This window comes from Oryzias latipes, chromosome 22 (genome assembly GCF_053564925.1).
Source record: "Oryzias latipes strain Hd-rR chromosome 22, Olatipes_Hd-rR_3.1".
Taxonomy (NCBI): Eukaryota; Metazoa; Chordata; class Actinopteri; order Beloniformes; family Adrianichthyidae; genus Oryzias; species Oryzias latipes.
In genome coordinates, this window is record NC_136258.1 from 24,027,656 (window position 1) to 24,049,291 (window position 21,636).

At 39.4% G+C, this 21,636-nt stretch overlaps 1 protein-coding gene across 2 annotated transcripts in view; it reads left to right on the forward strand.

Annotated features, from left to right (window-relative positions):
- The first annotated feature begins 869 nt into the window (after positions 1-869).
- pacrg (PARK2 co-regulated) overlaps positions 870-21,636 on the forward strand; it is a 165,069-nt gene continuing 144,302 nt past the window's right edge. Inside the window, exon 1 of one of the 2 annotated variants that reach the window (XM_078940477.1) lies at positions 870-1,085. In XM_078940477.1, the coding sequence (XP_078796603.1) occupies positions 1,014-1,085 (72 nt within the window). In that variant the 5' untranslated portion in view covers positions 870-1,013. The remainder of the gene's footprint in view (positions 1,086-21,636) is intronic. The other variant, XM_004082184.4, reaches the window with a different exon arrangement.

The window sequence follows — 21,636 nt, forward strand, 5'->3', positions numbered from 1 at the left end:
ATATGGAGCTGTGCAGTTAATTCAGAATGTATACATTAATATAATGATAAAAATAATTTTGTTGTCGAATTAGTTAAAAATGTATTTTTTATGGACGGATATCTTCCGCTCATCTTCGTGTCAGAATATCATCTTTGGATATAATATTACTCATCTCAGCAGATCTGGTATAATTGTTACAAAGCTTAAAATAATAACTTATTTAAATCAGCGCTTGTATCCCCCACTTTCTCCACCTCTCTTCCTTTTATTCTCTAACACCTCCCACCTAACATTCTTCCCCTCTCCCTCCCCACACACACTAAATGTAACAAATTAATAAAAAATAATAAATAACAAAAAGGGGTTTCTACAAATGTACACTCTGGTTTTTTGAAGATATATAACCTCTTTTTGTGATAGTAAAACCTGTCCAACACAAAAGGCCTTCAGCTCTAATCTGTTTGCTCAGTTGTTGGACAGAACAAGTTGGAAGAAGAAAAAAACAAGTTATTTTTTTGGTTAACCCAGACCTCTCCACAGCGCCCTCCTTTCAGAAGAAAGGCTCTCCCGCATCTCTAAAGCTAAAAAAATAAAATAAAACCAAAATTACAAAAATGTTCTCTTTTTTCAGGTTTCAGTGCAGTGGTTGAATCAAGCTGTTAAAAGACTCATAGACCAGTTCAAAGTTCTTCTAAAATTGCTTTCTGCAAAGTTTCTTTTCTTCTTTGCTTAGAAGAAAGGACATACTTTTAATTTTGAAATACTTTTTTCAATTTTCTAATCATTAAAGTTGCAAAGTATATATATTTTTAAAGGTATCTTGACCTTATTTAAAGAGAAACCATTTTCTTTCTGGTCTTTGTAGAAACAGGACACATGTTTGTGACAACCAGTTGCTTAGCAACCACTTGTCAACAGTAGCTAAGCCGGACAGCAGTTTACCAGGTTAAATTACTCCTTGTTTTCTTTTTTGTTTGTTTTAGTTTGGTTTTAATTTTGTGGACATTGTTTGGAAGACACACCGCGGGTAAATGTGGAAGAAAAAGAGGACGGAGCTAAAAGCAGAAGCCTTCACAGTGAGAGCCAGCATGGAGAATGCAGTGGTGAGTGCAGATCACAGCTCAAGCAGCACAAAGACTCGACTGTTGGGGTTCCCTCTCCATCGGGGTGCTGCATGTTTAACTGATAGCTTAGGTCATTTGTGACCTGTTTCAGTGAAAGGAAAAATAACTTTTTGTCAAAAAAAAAGGCTTAAGAAAATTTTGTGTCTTTGAACAATTCAATTAATAAAAAGCAAAGTGAAAACTGCAACAGTTAATGGAACAGTTAAATTTGAACATGAACTTTACTTTTTATATTCGTGCGATATTAGGAGTAAAGAAAAAATAAAAAAGAAAAGAATGAAAAAACAGTAAAACTTCCAATTTGAATGATGAAAAAAATCAATGCATGTAGTAAAATATTTTTTTAATATGGCATTAGCTAAAAAATTGTGTACATTTTTATATAATATATGATTTTAGGATTTATCTGTTTTATTGGATATTTGACAAACTGTTTCCTTATGTGTTGACTCTTGTATACCAAGAAACAAAAAAATAAAGATATATAAGAACAAAGTCATACCATTTTAAGAAAAAGACGATAATGTACTTGAATAAAGTTACAAAATGAGAAAAAAGTCACAATTTATATGAATAAATAAAAAACAAGGAAAAAGGCCAGCTTTTTCAGAATTAAAAATGGTTGTTTGAGACTCAATCCACGTTATGTACCAATTAAATCCAACAATGCACCTATTTATGGTGATGTCATAAGACTTTAGTTTATCATAGGAATCCATGTGTCTTAATGCATTCAAACCTCTGCATCTATACTGCTGAGGGCATAATGACAGGGTCGTCCACCAGAGATCCTTGTGGGTAAAGAATCCTTTTCTGAAAAAGTCCGGTTTCCTTCAAATTTTTTTTTAATATCTTCATACTTACAATAAGTTTACAGTAGCTCAGTAAAAGCTTTAGTACTTCCTTTTGGCTGAAGTATCCACTTACAATGGGTTCTACGTCTCTCATCCAAAATTGTTTCAATGTTTTTGTTTTTGTTTTTATTTTTGTCAGCAGTCTTTTGCCTTATAAATTTCTAACTTTAATCATCTCAAAAATTTTTTAATTTTCTTATAAAACTATAACTTAATTTTTGTAAAAAAAAATCAACTCTTTTACTCGGATTTTATGAGTTTTTTTCTCATAATTTTTCGACTTTGTGTTCGTAAAGCTTTGACTTTATTCTCACATTTATTTATTTATATTTTTATGGTGCTTGTATGGTTTAAACTTAGTTCAATTGATGGATTCATTCTGTGAGACAGCCCCCCCCCCCCCATTTCATTTACCGCAGATGAAGACAGATCAGGGTCTGTAATAGGTTGTCTCGCCTAAAATTATGGTTTTTATTGACTTCATAGACATGAATGATTCATTCTGTAAAAATATTTTGTTTTAGTAAGAAGAAGGAAAACAATTTAAAGAGATCTGTTTCTATTTTGGAGTCCTGTTTCTGTGACATGAATGTCAGAAACACAAATCCTAATTTAACTTGGATAAGGAAAAGTTCCTGAATGCAGGAAAACCTAAAACTCTTTAATTGCTCAGAATATTGTGAAGCTACAGTAAAGAATTAGCTTTTACTGATGTTATTCATCAGATCCAGTAATGAACACAGGCTCTTTGAAGACCACAAAAAACAAGTCTAAAATAGAAAAACTATACCTTCCCTTTTATATTCTCTATCTTAAAAAGGTTGACTTCTCATTTGTACTTCAATACGAGTTTAATTGGATTTTCTTATTTTAGAAATGATTAAAAATATACAGAATTCCACCCCCTCCCATTAAAAAAAGGCCTTATTAAATGTACACAACCCAGCATGGGCTTGGGTGATAAACTGATTTTCTCTTTCTTATCCGGCATAGAGCCTTGAAAAAAAAAAAAAAGGACAGTTGGAGGGATCATTTACCATCTCCTACCTTTTAAGGACAGATCTCCTGTCCAGAGCTTTTACAGAGAAGACTCTTGCACAGCCTTTTGATATTCTCAACCTCCCTGGAGAATCTGTGCCACAAATATTGCAAGCTGGCTGGCTAAATTCTTAACAGAAACTGTTGCATTTTCCAGGAGCTTGCAACTTTGACTCTTTTTTTTTCTTGCTTTCCTGTGGTCACAGACACATCACCCCTGAGAGGGCAGCTTTGTGTGCAGCTGTGATTTGTAGGTAACAGCAAGGCCATTCCAGGTCTTGAAAGGGTATGGGAACTTGAAGCATAGGCTTATTAAGCTTTGAATTATTTGTGGTCATAGAAATTGGATCAATAGTCCAGGCTCCTGCAACTCTTATCCCTTTTTCTTATTTTTTCTCCCAGTGATCCATCCTAAAGATTCAAAAACAGAAAAAAAATTGGATTTTACATTGTGGTGGGAGGTCATCACCTTCTGTTACAGAAAGGAAAGCAAAGCTGTTTTATTTTGTGCTGCAGCTTTTTTTCTCCCAAGTTTACAATAATAAACAAGTGGTATAAAAACTAGAAACTAGGGAGCAAAACTTTTAGTGTGGTTTTCAGACAAAACAGAAATCTGAAAATGACATGGGATTTAATTACACATGAAAAAGAAAAATCTAAATAAAAGTACTAATTAAATGGTTTGACAAGGTTCATAAATTTTGTTTTTCAAACTATTATACCGATGCCAAACCAACTAACTGTCTAGCAAAAATCCTCCGTCCTAAACAAAAGATTTAAAGACAATATACAATTAAAGTCGCGAGCAGCGTTGTTTGGCCCGCAGGCGCTACCTCCTGCCTTCGCTGCCTGTCTGCCCCGCCGTTCAAAATCTACAACTTCTAAGTCCAACATTTTTTCTTTAGTAGCTTGTCATTGATGCCTGAGAAGGTACAAGACGATAGATAAAAATCTCTTGGACGGGTTTTCATTTGTATCTGTTACAAAAGGTGCTTTTTTTTAAATTCAAGATGGCGGCCACCACCAAAGGTCAAAGGTCAGTGAAATGTCTGTGGTCGTTGTAGACTTATGATAGCAGCATGTGTGTGAAATTTTGTGAAGATCGCTGGAACAAAAGTTTCCCTTCCCATATTGTGATAAAATGTGAAAATCACCAATTCTCGGAGTTTGCCACAAAATGGCTGCCAAGCCATTGGTCGTTTGGCCATCCCATAATAATTTCAAAACTTTCTTTGGATATCCTTGACCTGTGTGTTTTGGTTTCGTCACTGCATTTTGAAATATTTTTTTCTGGCCCTGTGGATCTTTTAGCCCATTCATCTTTTTTTACGGTATTGCTCGATGTGATGTCATCATCTTGGATTGGGGGGGGTTCGTTCACTTAATCAAAATTCCCTTTCACCGGGTACTAGGTATGTGCAAATTTTGGTGAATTTTCGAGTATGTGGGGTGGGGGGGTGGGGGTGGGGGGTTAAAAGGTGCAGACAGTAAGCACAATAATAATGAAACAAAGCAGAAACACTACAGATGTTTTTTGCAGTTAGAACCGTCTATGTCTTTGTTTGTATTTTGTGTTTTACTACACACTGTTCATGTCTTTTCGGGTTCCTTTGAGGGCTTTTTGAACCTTTTTGAGTTTTTTTTTTCCGTCGTTGTGAACACATTATGGTCTGAGCAGTCCTTGACTGCTGCAGATAATCATAATTATTATTTTAGAAGCACTACTCTGAGAAATATTTTCAAAAGTCAGAAGTGATTCAAAATGGATAAAACAAGGTAAAAACAATGCTGTGCTAACTTTAGTCTGACAGTGAAACTGTTTGGATAATCTGGTTAAATACTGTAACCACATGGTGCCACCTTATTCCAGTTTTTACCTTGTGCCGTATAAAAAAACATCTGTGTAAAGGCTAAAAAACGAAGCCAAAAGGATAAACAAAATACTGGTACAACCTGGTTTGATTCAATTATGAGATTCACTCCTTTACGAATGAAAGTTCAGGATTTTAAACGAGCAGTGTTCGTTGGTCCAAACAAAATTTTAAAATAATTTTCTAACTTTTACTTTTATTTCCATCCCAGAAACTAATCCAACAAAGTATGTGATGCTACACCTTAAGCAATAATTGTTGAGTTATCAAATTGTTTAAGTTTGGTATAGTCTAATTTTTTTGCTGTCGAAAAGGCAAAAAAATAAAAGACATGTTTTACAGCACATTATGTCAACTGTTTTTTTTACGTTTAGCTTATCCCAGTTGCTTTTCTTTTGACATGAAACACAAAAAGCTGGAAGCAGAAACAAACTTCTAAAAATACAGGCGTGCAATATGTTTAATGACACTTTTTGCACTAATATTTCTGTAGATGAATTACATTTAAACGATCAGACTGATAACATTGACAATGGTTTTTCTGCAACTGAATTATGCAGTTTTACATTGACTGAACTGCACATTTTCAGCAAAACGAGTCTCTAAACCCAACAGCAGCTTCCCTGAGACTGGTATAACCTTCCTCTCTGTCTGCAAACTCCTTTGATTCAGTTCTACAAGACCTGTTTTTGATGAGAAACCTGGGCTGTTTGAATATTATTACACTAGAAACCCCCCAAAAAAGATGTGATTACAAAAACACTGTTTGCTAGTTATCTTTCAGTTGCATTGTTATAAAGCAGTTTTGGTTTAATATGTTTCTTTATTATTATAGTTTTATATAGGTTTACTGAGGTTTAATTCTTGAGCATATTTTAGGTTGTTCATACTCAAACTAGTGGGGGCAGCAGCTTTTGTTGGTGGTGAAAACAACATTTTTAATGAGATTTACAAATAAAAACTAAATTAAATGCATTTAGGCAGGTGAAAAAGAGTGAGATCAACTACATTGAGTTTTCCTGTCTTGTCCTTTTCTTTTTCTTTTAAAAATAGGGTTTCTCAAACAGCTCCACTTCTGTTTAGTTTTGCAATCTGAAGGTTCCCCCTTTTTTTGTAAAATATGCAAAAAAAGACAAATATAAAGGGCATTACCTTTTCAGTGGAAACCCTCAGACTTTCAAAGGTCATGTTTTGTGAGGCAAAACGCAGCTTTCATTGAATGGTGTATTTTAGGACAATCTGCAGACTAGAGATAAAAAAGAAGAGAAAAGCTCCGAACTTCAGCCTGATGGTTGCATGAACGGTTGGATTCATTAATGCAGTCTACTAACTGCTCCGTAAAGCTCAAGCGATCATTTACCATGACTTTTCATGACATCTGGTTGGAAGGTTTCCTGTTTTGAGTCCACACAAGGATTATATTTGAGTAAAACTGTGGTGTGAAAAGACTTTGACTAAAAGCTGATGCAACCTTTTTTAAGTAAGATACGTTGGCATTCTTATTTAAATCCATTTTCTCTAACTATATAATCGTGACGAGACAATTTTTACTGCGAGAGTCCAGATTGTATTTTGCCAACTTCATCTTGTGTTTAATTTCCCCTTCAAGATGGTGTCAGAGCAGCGTTGGCTTTCATAATAGCTATTTGCCTTTGATGCTCTAACCCCTGAGTGCCGTCCTAATAGATGAATTCATCTGAAGAAATTAAACAGGTGACAGTTTGGAATTGATTCTTGATTAAGTTTTAAATGAGTCTAGTATTTCTGCGCTACCTGATTAAATGTAATGTCAATATAAAATGCTACACAAACCTTGCTGAAAAGCTGTCCTGCATATGAAATGGTTTAGGATGAATCCAAAATGATTATTTTCCAGCTTCATGGTTACAGGTTAAAGCTTAGTTAAAATGGCTGAGACATGCAGAAAGACAAGTCAATTTGATATGCTGTGTTTGTTTCTTCCTTCCTCCCCTCATGGCTGCTAATCTTCTCACATTTTGACATTTTGAAGCCTGCAGGAAGTATTCTGGTTTATTTAAGGAAGAAGTGAGACACTGTAAAATAATCAGCCTTTTGGGTTAGCTGTTATTTCCATTAGTATTTATCAAGCACATGGCCTGAAGGCCTTTAGAAGACACAATAGCTTCCTTTAAAAAACACCCTCATAGTTCCATCCTTTGTTGAATTCTGTTGACCAAAATTAAAGGCTTTTGAAACCTTTTCTGAATGTATTGTTGTGTGCATCAATGATCAACAGACCGAAGAAGGATCTGAAGCCTTCGCACACGGATGCTGCAGAATCTTTGAGTAGTTCAGGCCCGTGGAGGGTCAGAGGGAGGAGCAGGCACATCTTAAGGGTGTTTCTTACAGCGCAGGTGTGTCTAACAGTTCTATGTGGCTTGTACGGCCACCTTAAGGGACGTCTGAAAATGGAACGTACCATTGTCATGCATGTGGTATGTAAGGGTTAATGGCCGACGAAGTGTGCGGTTACTACTTTTTAACGCACGCCGTGGAAGCCTGAACCGTCCGACGCGAAGCGGAGGACGGTTGCTTCCGCGAAGTGCGTTAAAAAGTAGTAACCGCACACTTCGAAGGCCATTAACCCGCTTATACCATGGTCACTTACAAAAGCAATACATATTAACCAGGTTTTAGTCCTTAATTCTTGTTTTTTTTTTTCGATTTGTATCACTTTTCTCATAAACAGCGTACTATTTGTTACGTGATGCGGCGCATCGCGCCGCATCACGTAACATATAGTCCGCGTCGCGCAGCACCACCGCTGCAGTTAAGATTCGGCGATATATATATGCTGATCGTCCCGATGGGTTGAATAAAGCATCAATTCAGAGGGAAAGTTAATCGCTTACCGCTTGTTTTTGCCCAGATGATGAAGCAAAAGGTTGTTTTACAGAAGCCGGCGCAGTGATACAAATCATTTAAGCTAGCCGACCGGAACCTCTTTTTTCACCGTGCGGTTATCAGGTTTTAACGCATACCCAGCAGCCAATCAGAATCGAGTATTCAACCGGACCATGGTATAACTTGAAATATTCATAAGGATAATTGTAAGTTACATGCACTCATCACGTATGGGTGTTGGTGCCGTTTTTACTGGCAGCGCACAACTGCCGCACGAACGGGGATGTGCATGTGTTACACAAGTGTCTATGGGATGGCAACACTTCTAACATGCACTTATCTCATGAACAGCACTAACGGACCTCTTGCGCAGTGCACAGGATTTTAGTAACATCCATACATCTGTGTCTTACCTACTTTACCCTTACTTACCCTTATTTGTTGTTTAGGGTTGGGTATGAATTCCTTCTCTACTCACTACTTAATGCACCATATACTGCCTCCGCCAAGTCTCAGTCAAAAGCTAGATTGCATCAAAGCTCACAACACTGGAAAATATAGACCACAATGGATTGCGTTAGAACGATCTTTCTTCAAAAATAAATAAATAAATTATTTAAAACATCAGAGTTTTCATCTTCAAAACACATTGGATTCATAAATGGTCTTTATAAAAAGTGCATATGTATTAAGTTTCAGCTTTGGTATATTGGTGATTAGAATCAGAATCAGAATCTTTTATTGTTATTATGCAGTGCACAACAGTGACGTGCAGTCAGGAGAGGCAGGTGAGGCACAGCCTCACCTGTCATTATGGGAAGAAAAGAGAACAAATAAATTCAATTATTATATTTAATCAGTAAGTTGTGCTTTGCGGTCATTTTCCATTTAAATGTACCATTTTTGGGTGTTTTTTCTTTTCAAAATCGCTGAATTTCCGCATTTGCCGTTCAGATACTAAGTGACGTGCGATGAGGCACCAGCCCGCTGAGCCTCACCTTGGATTGCGCAATACCTATGCAGTCAGACGGTACTGCTGTCTCTCTGTATGTCGGTTCAATCACTTGTACTATATGAGCTGAGTTTAAATAATTTAGCAGATGTATATGATGCACAGTGCTTGTTTTTATAAATAACTGTATGTGAGGGACGTGTTTCTTGTGCTGAGCGCTAAACGACGGCGAAAAAGCCGCTGGGTGAGGCCAGCAGTTCTCGTGCCTCATGTTGCAGTTCTCGTGCCTCATGTTAGGGGGCGCCGGTGAGCCCTGAGATTATGACGCTAAAAAATACTAGAAGAAGTGATAGGAAGCGGCAACTCATTTTCTTCAGAAGGAGCGGCGTATGGACTTTATTTACAACTAAAGGTAAGACGATAATAACGTTTGTGCTTTTTTCTATGCTGCAGTTTGTATATGAAAAAAAACATGTTGAAATTATATTTTAAACAAAACTTTAACTGTTGTCAATCAAATGGTGAATAAGCTACTCAGTTATTTATACTCATGGTTCATATGTTTGTAAATCTGACTGATGACGTCAGTGCCTCACCAGCCATTAACCTCACCGCACGTCACTGGTGCACAATGACATTTTTTCCAGCCGCTCTTTTCCAACAATATTGAAAATACAAATAAACTAATACATAAGACTGTACAGTAGAACGGGATGAATATTGTACATATGAGTGGATATTCCACATATAGAATGAATATTGCACACATGACATGAATATTGCGTACTTGATTTAAAGTGCAGCCAGAGCTTTGTCAGCTGTGTAGTGACAGGGGATTAGTTATGTTAAGTTCTGGTGAGGGGGGGAGTGTTGTTGACACAATTGTGTGATGGGGCATTGGGGGTGGATGGACCTCACACCTCTGGGGAAGAAGCTGTTTCTCAGTCTGCTCGTGTGGGTTCTGATGCTCCGTACCTCTTTCCAGAGGGAAGAGGTACAAACAGTTGATGTCCTGGGTGGTTGGGGTCTGCAGCTATACCTCCGTTGGCCCTCCGTCGGACCCGGCTGTCGTACACTGAGTCGAGTTGAGGGAGAGGTCCTCCCACAATCTCCTGTGCGGTTTTCACCACCCGGGCCAAGTCCTTCCTGTCTTGAGCGGGGCAGCTCCTGTACCACACCGTAGCACACAGACAGAGGATGCTTTCTATGGTTGCTCTGTAGAAGTTCCCCAGAATTTGAGATGAGAGTCCAGTCCTTTAAAGCTTCCTGAGGAAGAAGAGTCTCTGTTGAGCCTTCTTCACCAGGTGGGATGTGTGCAGCGACCAGGTGAGGTCAGATGTGATGTGGATCCCCAGGAACTTGATGTGGTCCTCCACCTCCTCACCATGACTGAGGATAGCACCTTCTTAGACCTTCTGAAATCCGCAATGACCTCTTTGGTCTTGGAGGTGTTCAGGATGAGGTTGTTGTCAGCACACCATCCTCTTGTTGGTGGTGTCATTGGCAAACTTTAAAATAGTTTGTTTGATGAATGGCAGAGCAGTCATGGGTTACAACAGAGTGAAGAGGGCCGGGCTGAGGACACACCCCTGTGGTGTTCCTGTGCTCAGGATCAGTGTGGATGATGTTGAGTCCCCGATTCTCACCACTTGGGGCCTGTTGGTGAGAAAGTCCCTGATCCAGAGGCACAGAGAGGCACGCAGTCCCAGGTTGTGAAGCTTCAGTGTCAGCTTGTCCGTGATCACAGTGTTGAAGGCTGAACTGAAGTCTACAAACAGCATCCTGACATAGGTGTCAGTATACTCCAGGTGGGACAGGGCAGCATGCATGGCTAGTGAGACCGCATCCTCTGTCGATCGGTTCTCCCTGTAAGCAAACTGACGACTGTCTGGAGTAGCCGGGATGATGTCCTGGATGTGGCTCAGGATGATCCTCTCGAAGCACTTCATGATCACCGGTGTCAGAGCGACTGGCCAGTAATCATTGAGGTACGAGACCGATGACTTTTTTGGCATCGGCACAATAATGGAGGACTTGAGGCACACAGGAACTGAGGTGAGCTGCAGGGACCGATTGAAGATGTTCAGAAAAACTCCAGCCAGCTGGTGCGGACATAGCTTCAGAACCCAGACTGAAACCTTATCTGGTCCTGCAACTTCGCTGGTGTCAATCCTCCTCAGAGTGGAGCTCACTTGATGAAGCTGCAGGACGAGAGGCTGGGACTGCGGTCAACTTGGAACAAAGAGCGGCCTGCTAGCTCCACCACGGCGTTAGGAGTGTTACTATCCAGCCAGGTTTCTGTTATGATGGCCACACAGCTGTCCATCCTCCTTACGTTAGAGAGGAAGAAACTAGGGAGAGCTGGTCAGTGTGGGTTAGCATGTAGCCTAGCGCGTGCTCCGCTTCTCTTCCCTCGCTTTTGTTTATGGTGTCTCCTCCGTCTCCTTGGCCGCAGGGGGGTATGGTGAAGGCCGTGATAGTCCGTTGGATCTCGGGTGATAAAAAGTCCGGCTTAGAGGAAGCATTAAACTGACATTTCCTACCGATTTGAACTAATTCCGTACTGCTGTTCTGAATAAAGGTTTCCAGTGTCTGCAGCACCAACAAAAAGATGAAAAAAACAAACAAAAGCAGGGAACCCTGAGCCGCTGCGAGTACATGCGCCGCCATCTTCTTGTGATATCATACCTAAAAGAAAAAAAGAGTACAGCGTTTGATTTGCCTTAAAATCCAGGGCACCAAGTCGCCCCGCACTACATTTTTTTAGGAGTTAGGCAGTAAGGAAGGAATTCAGACGTTTCTTGTTGCCCGCTGCATGCCCTTAGAAAAAAAATGTGCATAAACAGGTAAACAGGTTTGTGTGCGATTGGAAGAATTTCTGACCAATCAACATCAACCTTCATGTCCGTGTCTGTGATTAGCTGGCTTTGATGGCACATTTGGAATGCGGTGCCCTACTTTTGTTTCGAGTGCACAAGAGACTGAATTTCTCGCAGGTGATTTTTTTTTTTAAATTATACGTACTTTTCAGTTTCAAGAGCAAACATTGTTTCATTTGACAATGTTTTGAGTTTCAAGTGCATTTTTCTGTTTCAAGTGCAAAAATATTTTGAGCACAATTTTTTATGCTCAAAACAGTGAGTATTTTACTTGGAAAAATAGCTCACTGAGTGGTCTATGACCTTGACAGCGCAGTTGTGACTAAGGCATAAGACTGTTTTCTAAAATCTATTTTTTTTATTTTGCCTTGACCCTTTAAAAAATTCAACTTATAGATACATTTTTATGAGCTGAAAACAACATCACCCAGCAGCAATACTCACTTTTGGGAAAGGGCTTTTCATTATAACCTCAGAAGAGGTGTTGGCTAATTTTGTCCATCACATTTTCTCCCCATGAGTTCAGTTGACAATTAAATTGGGGTGTGCGTTTGTGGTACTTTTCTCCAAGTCCTTGTTGGCTGCATTCTAATTAGGTAGCTTTTAATAGAAAATGTTTATTGCTCCTAGCAGGGCCTCTATTTTCTGCTCTAGACTTAATTAGCCCTGTGTCTTGTGACAACCAAGGCAGAGGACATCTAGACCGTCTTTTTTTCTTTGAACAATGTCCTTCTGAATTCAAAAGGAAGTACACAGTACTTTGGCCAATTTACCTAGTAACAAGCTGTGACATTGCGGCTGGCAATAGTTTCACCTTTTAGGCTGGAGTGTTTGTTAACACGTTTTTACTGTCGAAAATCAAATTTAAATGACTTAAATTGTCCAAAGACTTGCTGGAGATAGCTGTGTGGCAAAATATGATACTGTAGTCATCTTTTTTTCTTTAGGAACGAACCTGTAATGTAATTTCGGGCTGACTTGAGCTCAGCCTTTAACAATTAAAATCAATGCTGTTACTTTTGAAACATCTGTATGGATGGAAGAAATCTGAAAATTCACAGAGGAATACTTCTGCATGGAGCAAATCTGTAAGCATGGAGCAAATCTGTAAGCAAAAAGAATATCAAATTAAATTAGGAGGTCCAATAAAATCCTTCTACAGATACACAAAACAGGTAATGTGAGTTGATTTTTTTTTGAAGAGCAGAGTAGGGGTTGAGGGTGGTTACAGCCTATTCTTAGGACATGAGAAACAAGTGTGAAAAGTTGATGTCCCCACTTATCAGGTTTCAGCACATGCTGTACAGTTTTCAAGGCCAGTGTCTCTCATACCAGCTTTACACACCGTGTTCCCAATGGGATGCATTGGTAATGATAAAAAAGGGACATAAAAACATTTAACTTAGTACATTTATTAGGGGTATACGCTAAAATCTCAATTCGGTTTAATTCAGAATTTCATAGGGCTCGGTTCAGTACATTTCGGTTCGGTATGCTGTTTAACAAATCTGCCTGATATGAGCTGCTATTTTATGAACTATTATTTTATTGTTATTTATTGTGTGTGTTTTGCTGCCGCACACTTGAATTTCTCCCTTCGGAGATTAATACAGTTTTCTATCAATCTATTTTCGGTATTTTTCAGTACAAAAAACTAAGGCAGAAAAAAAATTACTTGCAAATTGCATTTATTGGTTTTACATAACAATAAATGAAATTGACCTATGTAGGTGATTTGCTTACTAAAATAAGAAAAACTATTAGCTCCCAGGAACCAAAAACTTTGGAAAATTAACACTGGCCTGAAAAAAACCCTTTTAACTTGCACAATTTTTTTCTTGCAGACTCGATTGTTACAAGTCGGGTGATGCCGTTTTAAGTTTGTAACAGATTGGATGTGTTACTGTGGCATACGTTATCTTTGTGTAACAATCTCAACACACAGCATTTGACTTATCCAACTGTCTTTTCCTTTCATGGATGCTGACAACAAAGCCAAAGTGTTCCCACACAGGGGAGCGTAAGGAGATGGGGCCTCGTGTCTGCATTAGCCACATGTTGACATGCTTACTGTCCGTCACCTAATAGCGCCTCGGAGGAAACTCACGGCCAACATTACTCCCGCTTCGGCGCAAAGTTAAAACTGTGGCGACCTGGGAGTTAAGCCCCGCCTATAGCCACTCTCTCTTTGAGACTGTTAGAGGGCATGTGGAGTATGGGACAAGGACAGTCAACGCAGCTAGCTAATTAGCAGCTCGGCTCTCGTTTCCTCCCTACGAGTGACAAAGCAGCTGTGTCGTTACAATGCAAGTGCGGTAAAAAAAGAAAAAATGTACCGAAACAGTACAGAAGTGAACCGAACCGAAACTAATGTACCAAAATGGTTCGGTTCAACTACGTATATTGTTACACCCCTAACATTTATAGGACTTTTCTTACAGTCACTTAGGATTTTTTAAAGTTATTTGTGTGTTGGTCTATATTCCCATATTTTAGTTTGTGAGTAGTGTGCATCATACTATGTTAAATAAAAGTCTATGTCTAAATCAAACCCTGTTGAAGTGCCTTCAACCTTTGAATGCTGAAGCTTTCACTCCATTCTTTAGACTACCGTAACTCTTCAACCATTGACACAATTCTCGTAATTCCAGCAGATTGTGAAGCACAGAAAAGCAGCCTAGTGCTGATATTCATTGGGATATTCATTAACAGCCTACAGTGGGGAAGAGCTTATGCAATCAACGTTAATGAGCTGATGCTGTTGCAAAGAAAAGCAGCTTTGCGCCTTTACCCATCCCGGTGGAAAGTTGATATGAAAAGCTGCTTTTCTCTGCAGCTGATTTACGTCGAATGCGAACGATTACGGTTGTTCAAAGTGTGTGTTATTTAGGTGTCACTGGTGACATCTTCAATGTTAACGAGTTAAGATTACAACAAGTTAGCTGGTTCTTCACTAGTGTCGGTGATCATTTTGACAAATGCTTGCCAGAATTCTCTATGTTCCAATATGACAGTGAATGGCCTACATTTGTGACAAGCCACACATTTAGAGCCTCATCATTGTTGTTAGATCTATGATAATACACCTCATAAAATCAAGGCGCAAGAATTTATACAGTCGCAATGGAGGAAAGTCAAAACACACATTATGATGAAATAAACCCCATTTGTGGCACAGTCGATAGTCTGTGAAACTTAATTTAAATGGCTGAGTGACACTGCATCCTCACTTCTGCATGCAAAGTCAAAACATTTAATTAACACTGAAAGCCAAACAAAATAAAGGTAAAGTCAAAGTCCCATTAGTTGTCACTCACCTTGGTGTGTGAAATGTGTCCTCCACATTTCGCCCATCCCCTGGGGGAGCGGTGAGCAGCAGACACAGCCGATTATTTAGTGGTTTAACCCCCCCAATCCAACCACTTAATGCTAAGTGTCAAAGCAGGGAGGCATTTGGTCCCATTTTTAGTCTTTGGTTTGACTTGACTGTGGATTTGAACATAAAACCGTACAGTCCTAAAGCAGACACTACCACTAGCCCACTGTCTACTAACAAAAAATTCCAACAACTCAAAGCTTTACTAAATGAAAGAGCACTTTTGCTCACTGCTTGTCCTCCAGTGAAATGTCATTGCAACATTAAAGCCACGTGAAACAATCAAAATCATCATAAAGGCTTTGTTTTTAAAAAATAAAACACACCCTCCTTTCTTCATGAGTTACCAATAGTTTATCTGTGCGTTTCCCTTCTATCAGATTTATCAGTTTGTGTTGCCATTAGCGGCTAATTTCTCACCAACAGTTTGATTTTGTTCTTCTTTTTTGCATGCTCCAATGCCAAAAACAAGTCATTAGTGGAACGGATTATTAAAGTAATCTGGCATTTTGTGATAAAAGCACCAAGTTTGCCACGGATGAATCTAAGGATCCCGTAAGGGGTCGCCACAGTGAATCAGCTTTCACTGATTTGCCCAAGTGGTTTGGCAGAGATTTTTACGCCAGATACCTTTTCTGGCCTAACACTTTATAATTATCCAGGCTGGGGACCGGCACAGGGTGACCCAGACTTGAGCCCCCTTGTGGCCACATAGTTGGGCAATAGCGTGAAGGGTCAAAACGCATTTTGTGCAATAGTGCCACAAATTGTATAGACTGGGGCAAAGGGTTAGTCATGAATAAACCGGCTAGAGCATAAAGCTATGCCATTCTCACACTTTGCCCCTGAACCATTTTAAAGTTTTCATCCAATCACAGATGCTGCATTACGTGTAAAGCCTTCCAGCTGGCCTTGGTGTCACAGATTGGATGTATTATTGGCCATTACAGCTGTCTGTCTCTGCTGTTTACTGCGTACACCAGCCTCGTTTTGTTGAATCTGCAGGCCTCAGGCAGATTTCATAGAACCTGATGACACAAGCAAGCTAAAATAAGATTGGATAAAAACTCTATTGTCTGGAGCTGAACCAGGTGGATGTAAAATGACTATAAAGAATATTCTTTAATAGGTTTAAAAAGCTCAACATATTCCTTTATTGGAAAAAAAAACAATTAAATTGACTTTTTGAAATGAGTTTAGGCCACCTTGCAGGACCTGACGGCCCACCGCTGGCTTACATTATACACTTGACCACAGGGTCGCATGTGGCAGCTCACATACTGCCTGCATCAACACAATGGGAACCACTGGAAGAAAAATCAATTTATCCGACAAACTCAGTTGTTCCAATCCGGTAATGCCAAATGGCAGCATTTTTTCTCTCTCGCCACCCTTTACTTTGAAAATCCTTCAAAGTCACCATCAGTGCAATAACATTGGCCTGACCTTTCCAATTTTGCTGTCAGGCTTTGAGACCAAAATGTTCTATATGCATGTAATCCCTGAAGGAAAAATGACAAAAGCCACCATGTGTTATTGATCCACTGCGATTTTGATCTCGTAATGGTGTTTACAAGAACGTGTTGGGTTATAATGTATTTGCGCTTGTAAATATTGACACTTTTACTTTTCTAAAGAAAATAGAGATAGTATTTTAACAAAACGGCAGCATTAACATGAACATTCCCCCTCTTGTACACCAAATGCAATTTAAAATGCACAGCAGCAGACTTCATAGACGATGCTCTGGGGTGTGGGGCTCGTTCCCCAGCGCCAAGACAGTATACCGGCAACCCTTTGAGATAATTTTCCACCAAGGACTACTTTGCTGCTTAGCTCTTGCTATGTATCCATCGCTGTGCTCCCAGTTGAAGGGATGCTGGAGGCAAAAAGCTCTGCAGCATGCTGGAGATGGCTGGGAAAGGGGAGGACTGGAAGGCAAAACTACTCTCATACTGTCAGAAATGATCCACATCTGTGCCTGACACCCGTCTGCTCCAGTCTCCGCAGCTCATTATGCTTCTGGAAACAAAATTCACTAAGGAGTGTTTGATCAATACTGCATGTTTTGGGAAAAAAAGGGACAGGGAACCCAGTCAGGAATGATGTTATTACCTGCTTTCCCTTCCTGTCTGTGTCTTTATATAACCTATACTACTCTGTATTCCTTTTTTACTTTCTCTTTCCCCTCTCACTCCCTTAAGACAGAGAAGAACAAAGAGCGAGGGGAGAAAAGGAGGATAACCTCTTGCCCCTTATCTGCAGAGCACACCAGAGCATGTCTGGCCTCAGACACCGCTTTGCCTGTCTTTTGAAGGAGCTCATCTACCTTTGATTTCAGCCAAATGCTCATGCGCAGTGACAGATGCTTAACTTTCCATTTGCCACTTTGACATTCAAAGTGTTATGTATGTAGTCAAACCTTAGAATCTAGCATGTTCTGCTGTTCTTTGTGTCTCTTTAACCATCTCAACTGTTGATTAACATATCATCTGAAGGTCAACTCCAATGAAAAACGTGTTTTTGGTGTTTTAACGTGTTCTTGTTACATTTTCCTCTTGGAAGATGTATATAAGGAAAATTAAGATTAAAATTGCATTTCTGAGAATTTCATTATTCAACTTGGCGTCTGGCTCAAAATTGTACTGCTGGGTAGCTCCAATAACGCTCGCCATTTTTGTTGTGCTGGTTGGGGAATGTTATGGATGATGGGAAATGAAGAGAGGCTTACTACTCACCAGCAGTCCACCCCACAACTCAGAGGTTTCTTATGAACTACTGCTGCTGTGCAGAAACTGTGTGTTTTTAGATATTGGCTAAAAACAGTTTTGTTAAAAATTCACAAAGAACGCTTTCACAATAGATTACAATATTATGTGAGAGGGACTTTAATTTAATTATTTTTCTGTACTTATGAATAGAAAAGAGGGCAAGAATATAGAAAATCATTAAAAATGACAAGTGTGGTTTTTTTTATTAAATCAGTAAAGATTCAACTGATGAGGTGTTTAAATGGGTAACAATTAAGCATCTCATGGTCTACAGGGAAAAGAGAAAAGGATTTCATCTATAAAAGAGTTTTGTACCACAGTGCGAGCAAAAAAAAACAAAAACAAAAAAAAGATGCTTTTTTGCTGGAAGAATATTTTTCCCATTTAAAAGTGACAGCCTCACAGGTCCGGTCCAAACAGCTGTAATACTCGCTCGAGGGGACATAACTGACCACGCTGCGTGCCCTGACTTTGGCTTTAGGCCTGTTTGCCTCTTTTCCTTAATTTCAAATTGAAAGTGATGGAAATCAGATTTTCTCGCTTGAATTATTCAAGAAACACGTCGTTTTTAATTTCAGTAATAAACTGCTGTTTACAGTTATATGTCCAAACATGGCACTGTAATCCCAGCAAATGGAATGCATACAAAAATTAACCTACATGACTCAATTAATTAATTTTTCTTTTTTTTTATTGATGTAAATCCATGTGTATGTGAGGCCACCGTGAAATAACTGGGATACATGCTTTGTGTGTATTTTTAATTTTTCTTTTGCTTAATCAATGTAAACATGCAAAGTAAATTATCTGGGGTTTACCTTGACTTTCTGTGAAGAGAATTTACGTTTGGAAGTTTTTTCCCCCTCGTTCTTTCTGGTTTGGCATTCAGTTAGCACGTAGCATGAGTGAATATTTCCCTCGTTTGCCAAGCAGGCTGATTCACTGCGTGCCATCATCTGAACTGTGCTTTGGCGATATGAATCAGCCAGTAGGGCTCTGTAAGCACAAGGCTGCCCTGCTGCCTGGCTGATAAGTGGGCCACACGGAGAAGATGGAAAATACTCGGGGCGTTCTCCTTCTCTTCTTTTTTCCTCTTTCATTTCTAACCCCCCACCCCCTCTCACCCTCCCACCTCAAACTCTTTCTTTCACATCCTGTTAATGCCCCCCCCCCCCCCCCCCCCACATGCACGCAGTTGTTTTAAGTCATAGGGTTAAACAAGAGAAGACAGACAACAGCGGGGTGCCCCTCGGAGCTTGCTCTACTTTTTGAAGTTTCCCTTTAAAGTTATCCTTTTTGCACAATGTTCAGTTGTAGGTGGCTGTCACCCGTTTCATCCTGATATCTTTGTAGTGACATGGGCTGCGTTGTTTTATCTTTACGTAGAGGTGTCGTCGTTTTTCATTACAAACATAGCTTACCTTTGTGCCTGTGTGCATGATCCGCTTGGTTCAAAAGCTTTCAACAGTCCTGTTAGCTCGAAACAAAAGACTTTGTTGTCTTATATCAGTCTGAGGTTTTCTTGTCCAGGGAGGGCTCTTCACTCATTTGTTTTTTTTATGACCTTGTTTGTTAATAGAAATCACTGGGAGACACGTTGTGCTTTTTGCTGATGAAAAAATAATAAATTCCTGCCCAAATATTGCAGATTTATCCTCTGGTGTTTTTAAATCTGTATTTTATTGGTATGTATTTTGCCTGCAGAGGGAACAAAAAGGATATACGTTTGACAGATGATTCATTTGAAAATAAAAATGGCTCCAAAAGACTGAAATTCCCCCATCATCATCTGTTTTTTTTAGTCTTGGATCAATTTCGGGGGAAAAAAAGCTTGCTGTGATGCCTGTGGCACTGATGTGCAAGCTGACCTTATCAGTGGAGTCTCTGCTTTTCTTTTCCATCCTCTGGAAAGTGGCCTCGTGTCTGGAGCTAGATTTCAATAACATTTAAAACCAATAATAGAGGTGAAATGCAGAGCCAGCCAGGGAAGCAGGCAGGTGGCCACTTCTTTTGCTTTTGTTTTGCTGCCTCAGTAAACAGGTGATGCAATGCAGCAATGTGCAGTGGCACCTTTGTCCCTGAACAAATGCAACACAGCAAAGTGATCCCCTGCAAGGAGGGTCGGGGCTAAGGATGAAGATAAATATGGAAAAGTTCAAGAAATGAAAATGCTAATGGAAAATCAGCAGAGGTATTTTTTTTTGGTATAGGGTGTGGAAGCAAAGAGCTGGACCAATTAGAATAAAGGAGCTTGTTTCAATCACTTCCTTCAAAGTCTCTCTCCCATCGTCTTTTGATCTCTTGTAATGGCGTTCCCAGTAGTCTTTTAATTAATTATTGATTATCCAGTCTTTGTTTTTTAGGACATAGTTTCTGTAGAGAGGCAGCAGCTCATTAGAAATTTATCTTCTTAGTTGTGGGCATGGGCATAAGCGCAGAGCAACCCCCACCCCCTCTATTCTTCATTCATAACCCAGAGCTCTTTGTTCACAACTTCTCTCGTTAGCTTACAGCCCCTCGCGGCCCCAACCTAACATTACCAAAGCAACAAAACTGGCGAGCGGTATTGGAGCTTTTCAGACGTACAGTTTTGATCCAGATTCCAGCTCAGATGAGGGAAACCAAGACATACATGGATCTAGTCGTCTACATGTGGACGCATCTGAATGGAGCATAGCGGGGAGCTTGTGGACTATCCAGCGTATTTTTCAAGTGGAATCTTTTTTGTCTACTCCTGATTTGTTCCAATTTAAATAAAGAATCACTCGGAAATGCTGTTTTAAGCTTTGTTTCTTTTTACACACTGTATGTCCTCCATTATCAGAGTAATGCCACAAGAACATGTCATAAACACCAAAAACACGATTTTCATCTGAGTGAGTCTTTAAATTTTCTGGTTTATGCTTGAAAATAGACCAAAAACACCAGTAGTTTTAATATTTCTTCACATCTGCAATCTTTTTTGTTGTTATTCTCCATTAGATGTATCTTCTCTTTTTCCCCATTTAAGTTCTTTTCTGCTTTTTTTTGTCTCTCACTGCTTTTCCTCTTGCTCTACTCATGGCTCTGCATCCCTTTTGATTGCTTCCCTTGTGCTTTCCCCTGTGCTTTTTGACTACTCTATTCTGCTGTGTGTGTCAACATCAGACAGCAGAGCCATGGAAGTGCCATACTAATAAGGTTAGAAGGAGCATCTCTGTTTCTCATGGTGACACTTTTATAAATGGCAGGAGCACAGGGCCCAGCCGGTGTTCAATCACCTCTGCAGGGGCTTGCCCATGGGAGACCAGCATGTGTGGCCTGTGAGTGAAAGTCCACATGTATGATTGCAGGTTTGTGTGTTGCCTCCTCCTGCAGCGGCCAGGTTTAAGGTGGATAGAGTTGAAGTGGACAAAGCATGAGAGAGGAAACAGATCTGGAGGCAGAGTGAAGATGAAGGGAAGAAATGACAGCCTTGAGCTCATCTGACCACTTCTGCCTTATGTGTCTGATGTGTGAACCAGAGTCCCATAAATCATGCACTTAGAAGGACTTTCTAGCACCAATCTTTACCTTCTGTCATACTTTAGGTTGATGGTATAGCTTTTAATAATGACGGGACTTGTTCAAATTTTTTAGACCTTTTTTGTTTGGATTTATTGAGGCCTTAACAGGTTAGCGGACTACAGACGAGAAACATAATCTTTCACTATGACTTTTCCCTATTGGATAAAATCTGAGTTTCTAAAAAAAACATTTTTGAAACATGTTTCTTGAAAAAAAAAACGTTTTTTGACTAAGGGTCATTGTTTTCTTTTGACAAATTCCTTTAAAAAAATACAGCTTCTGTCAAAACGTTTCAGTAAATTTACTCATTACATAAACTCAGTTTATCATAATCAGGAAGTAAGAGTCAATACTGCGTTAAAATATTTCATTTCTCTT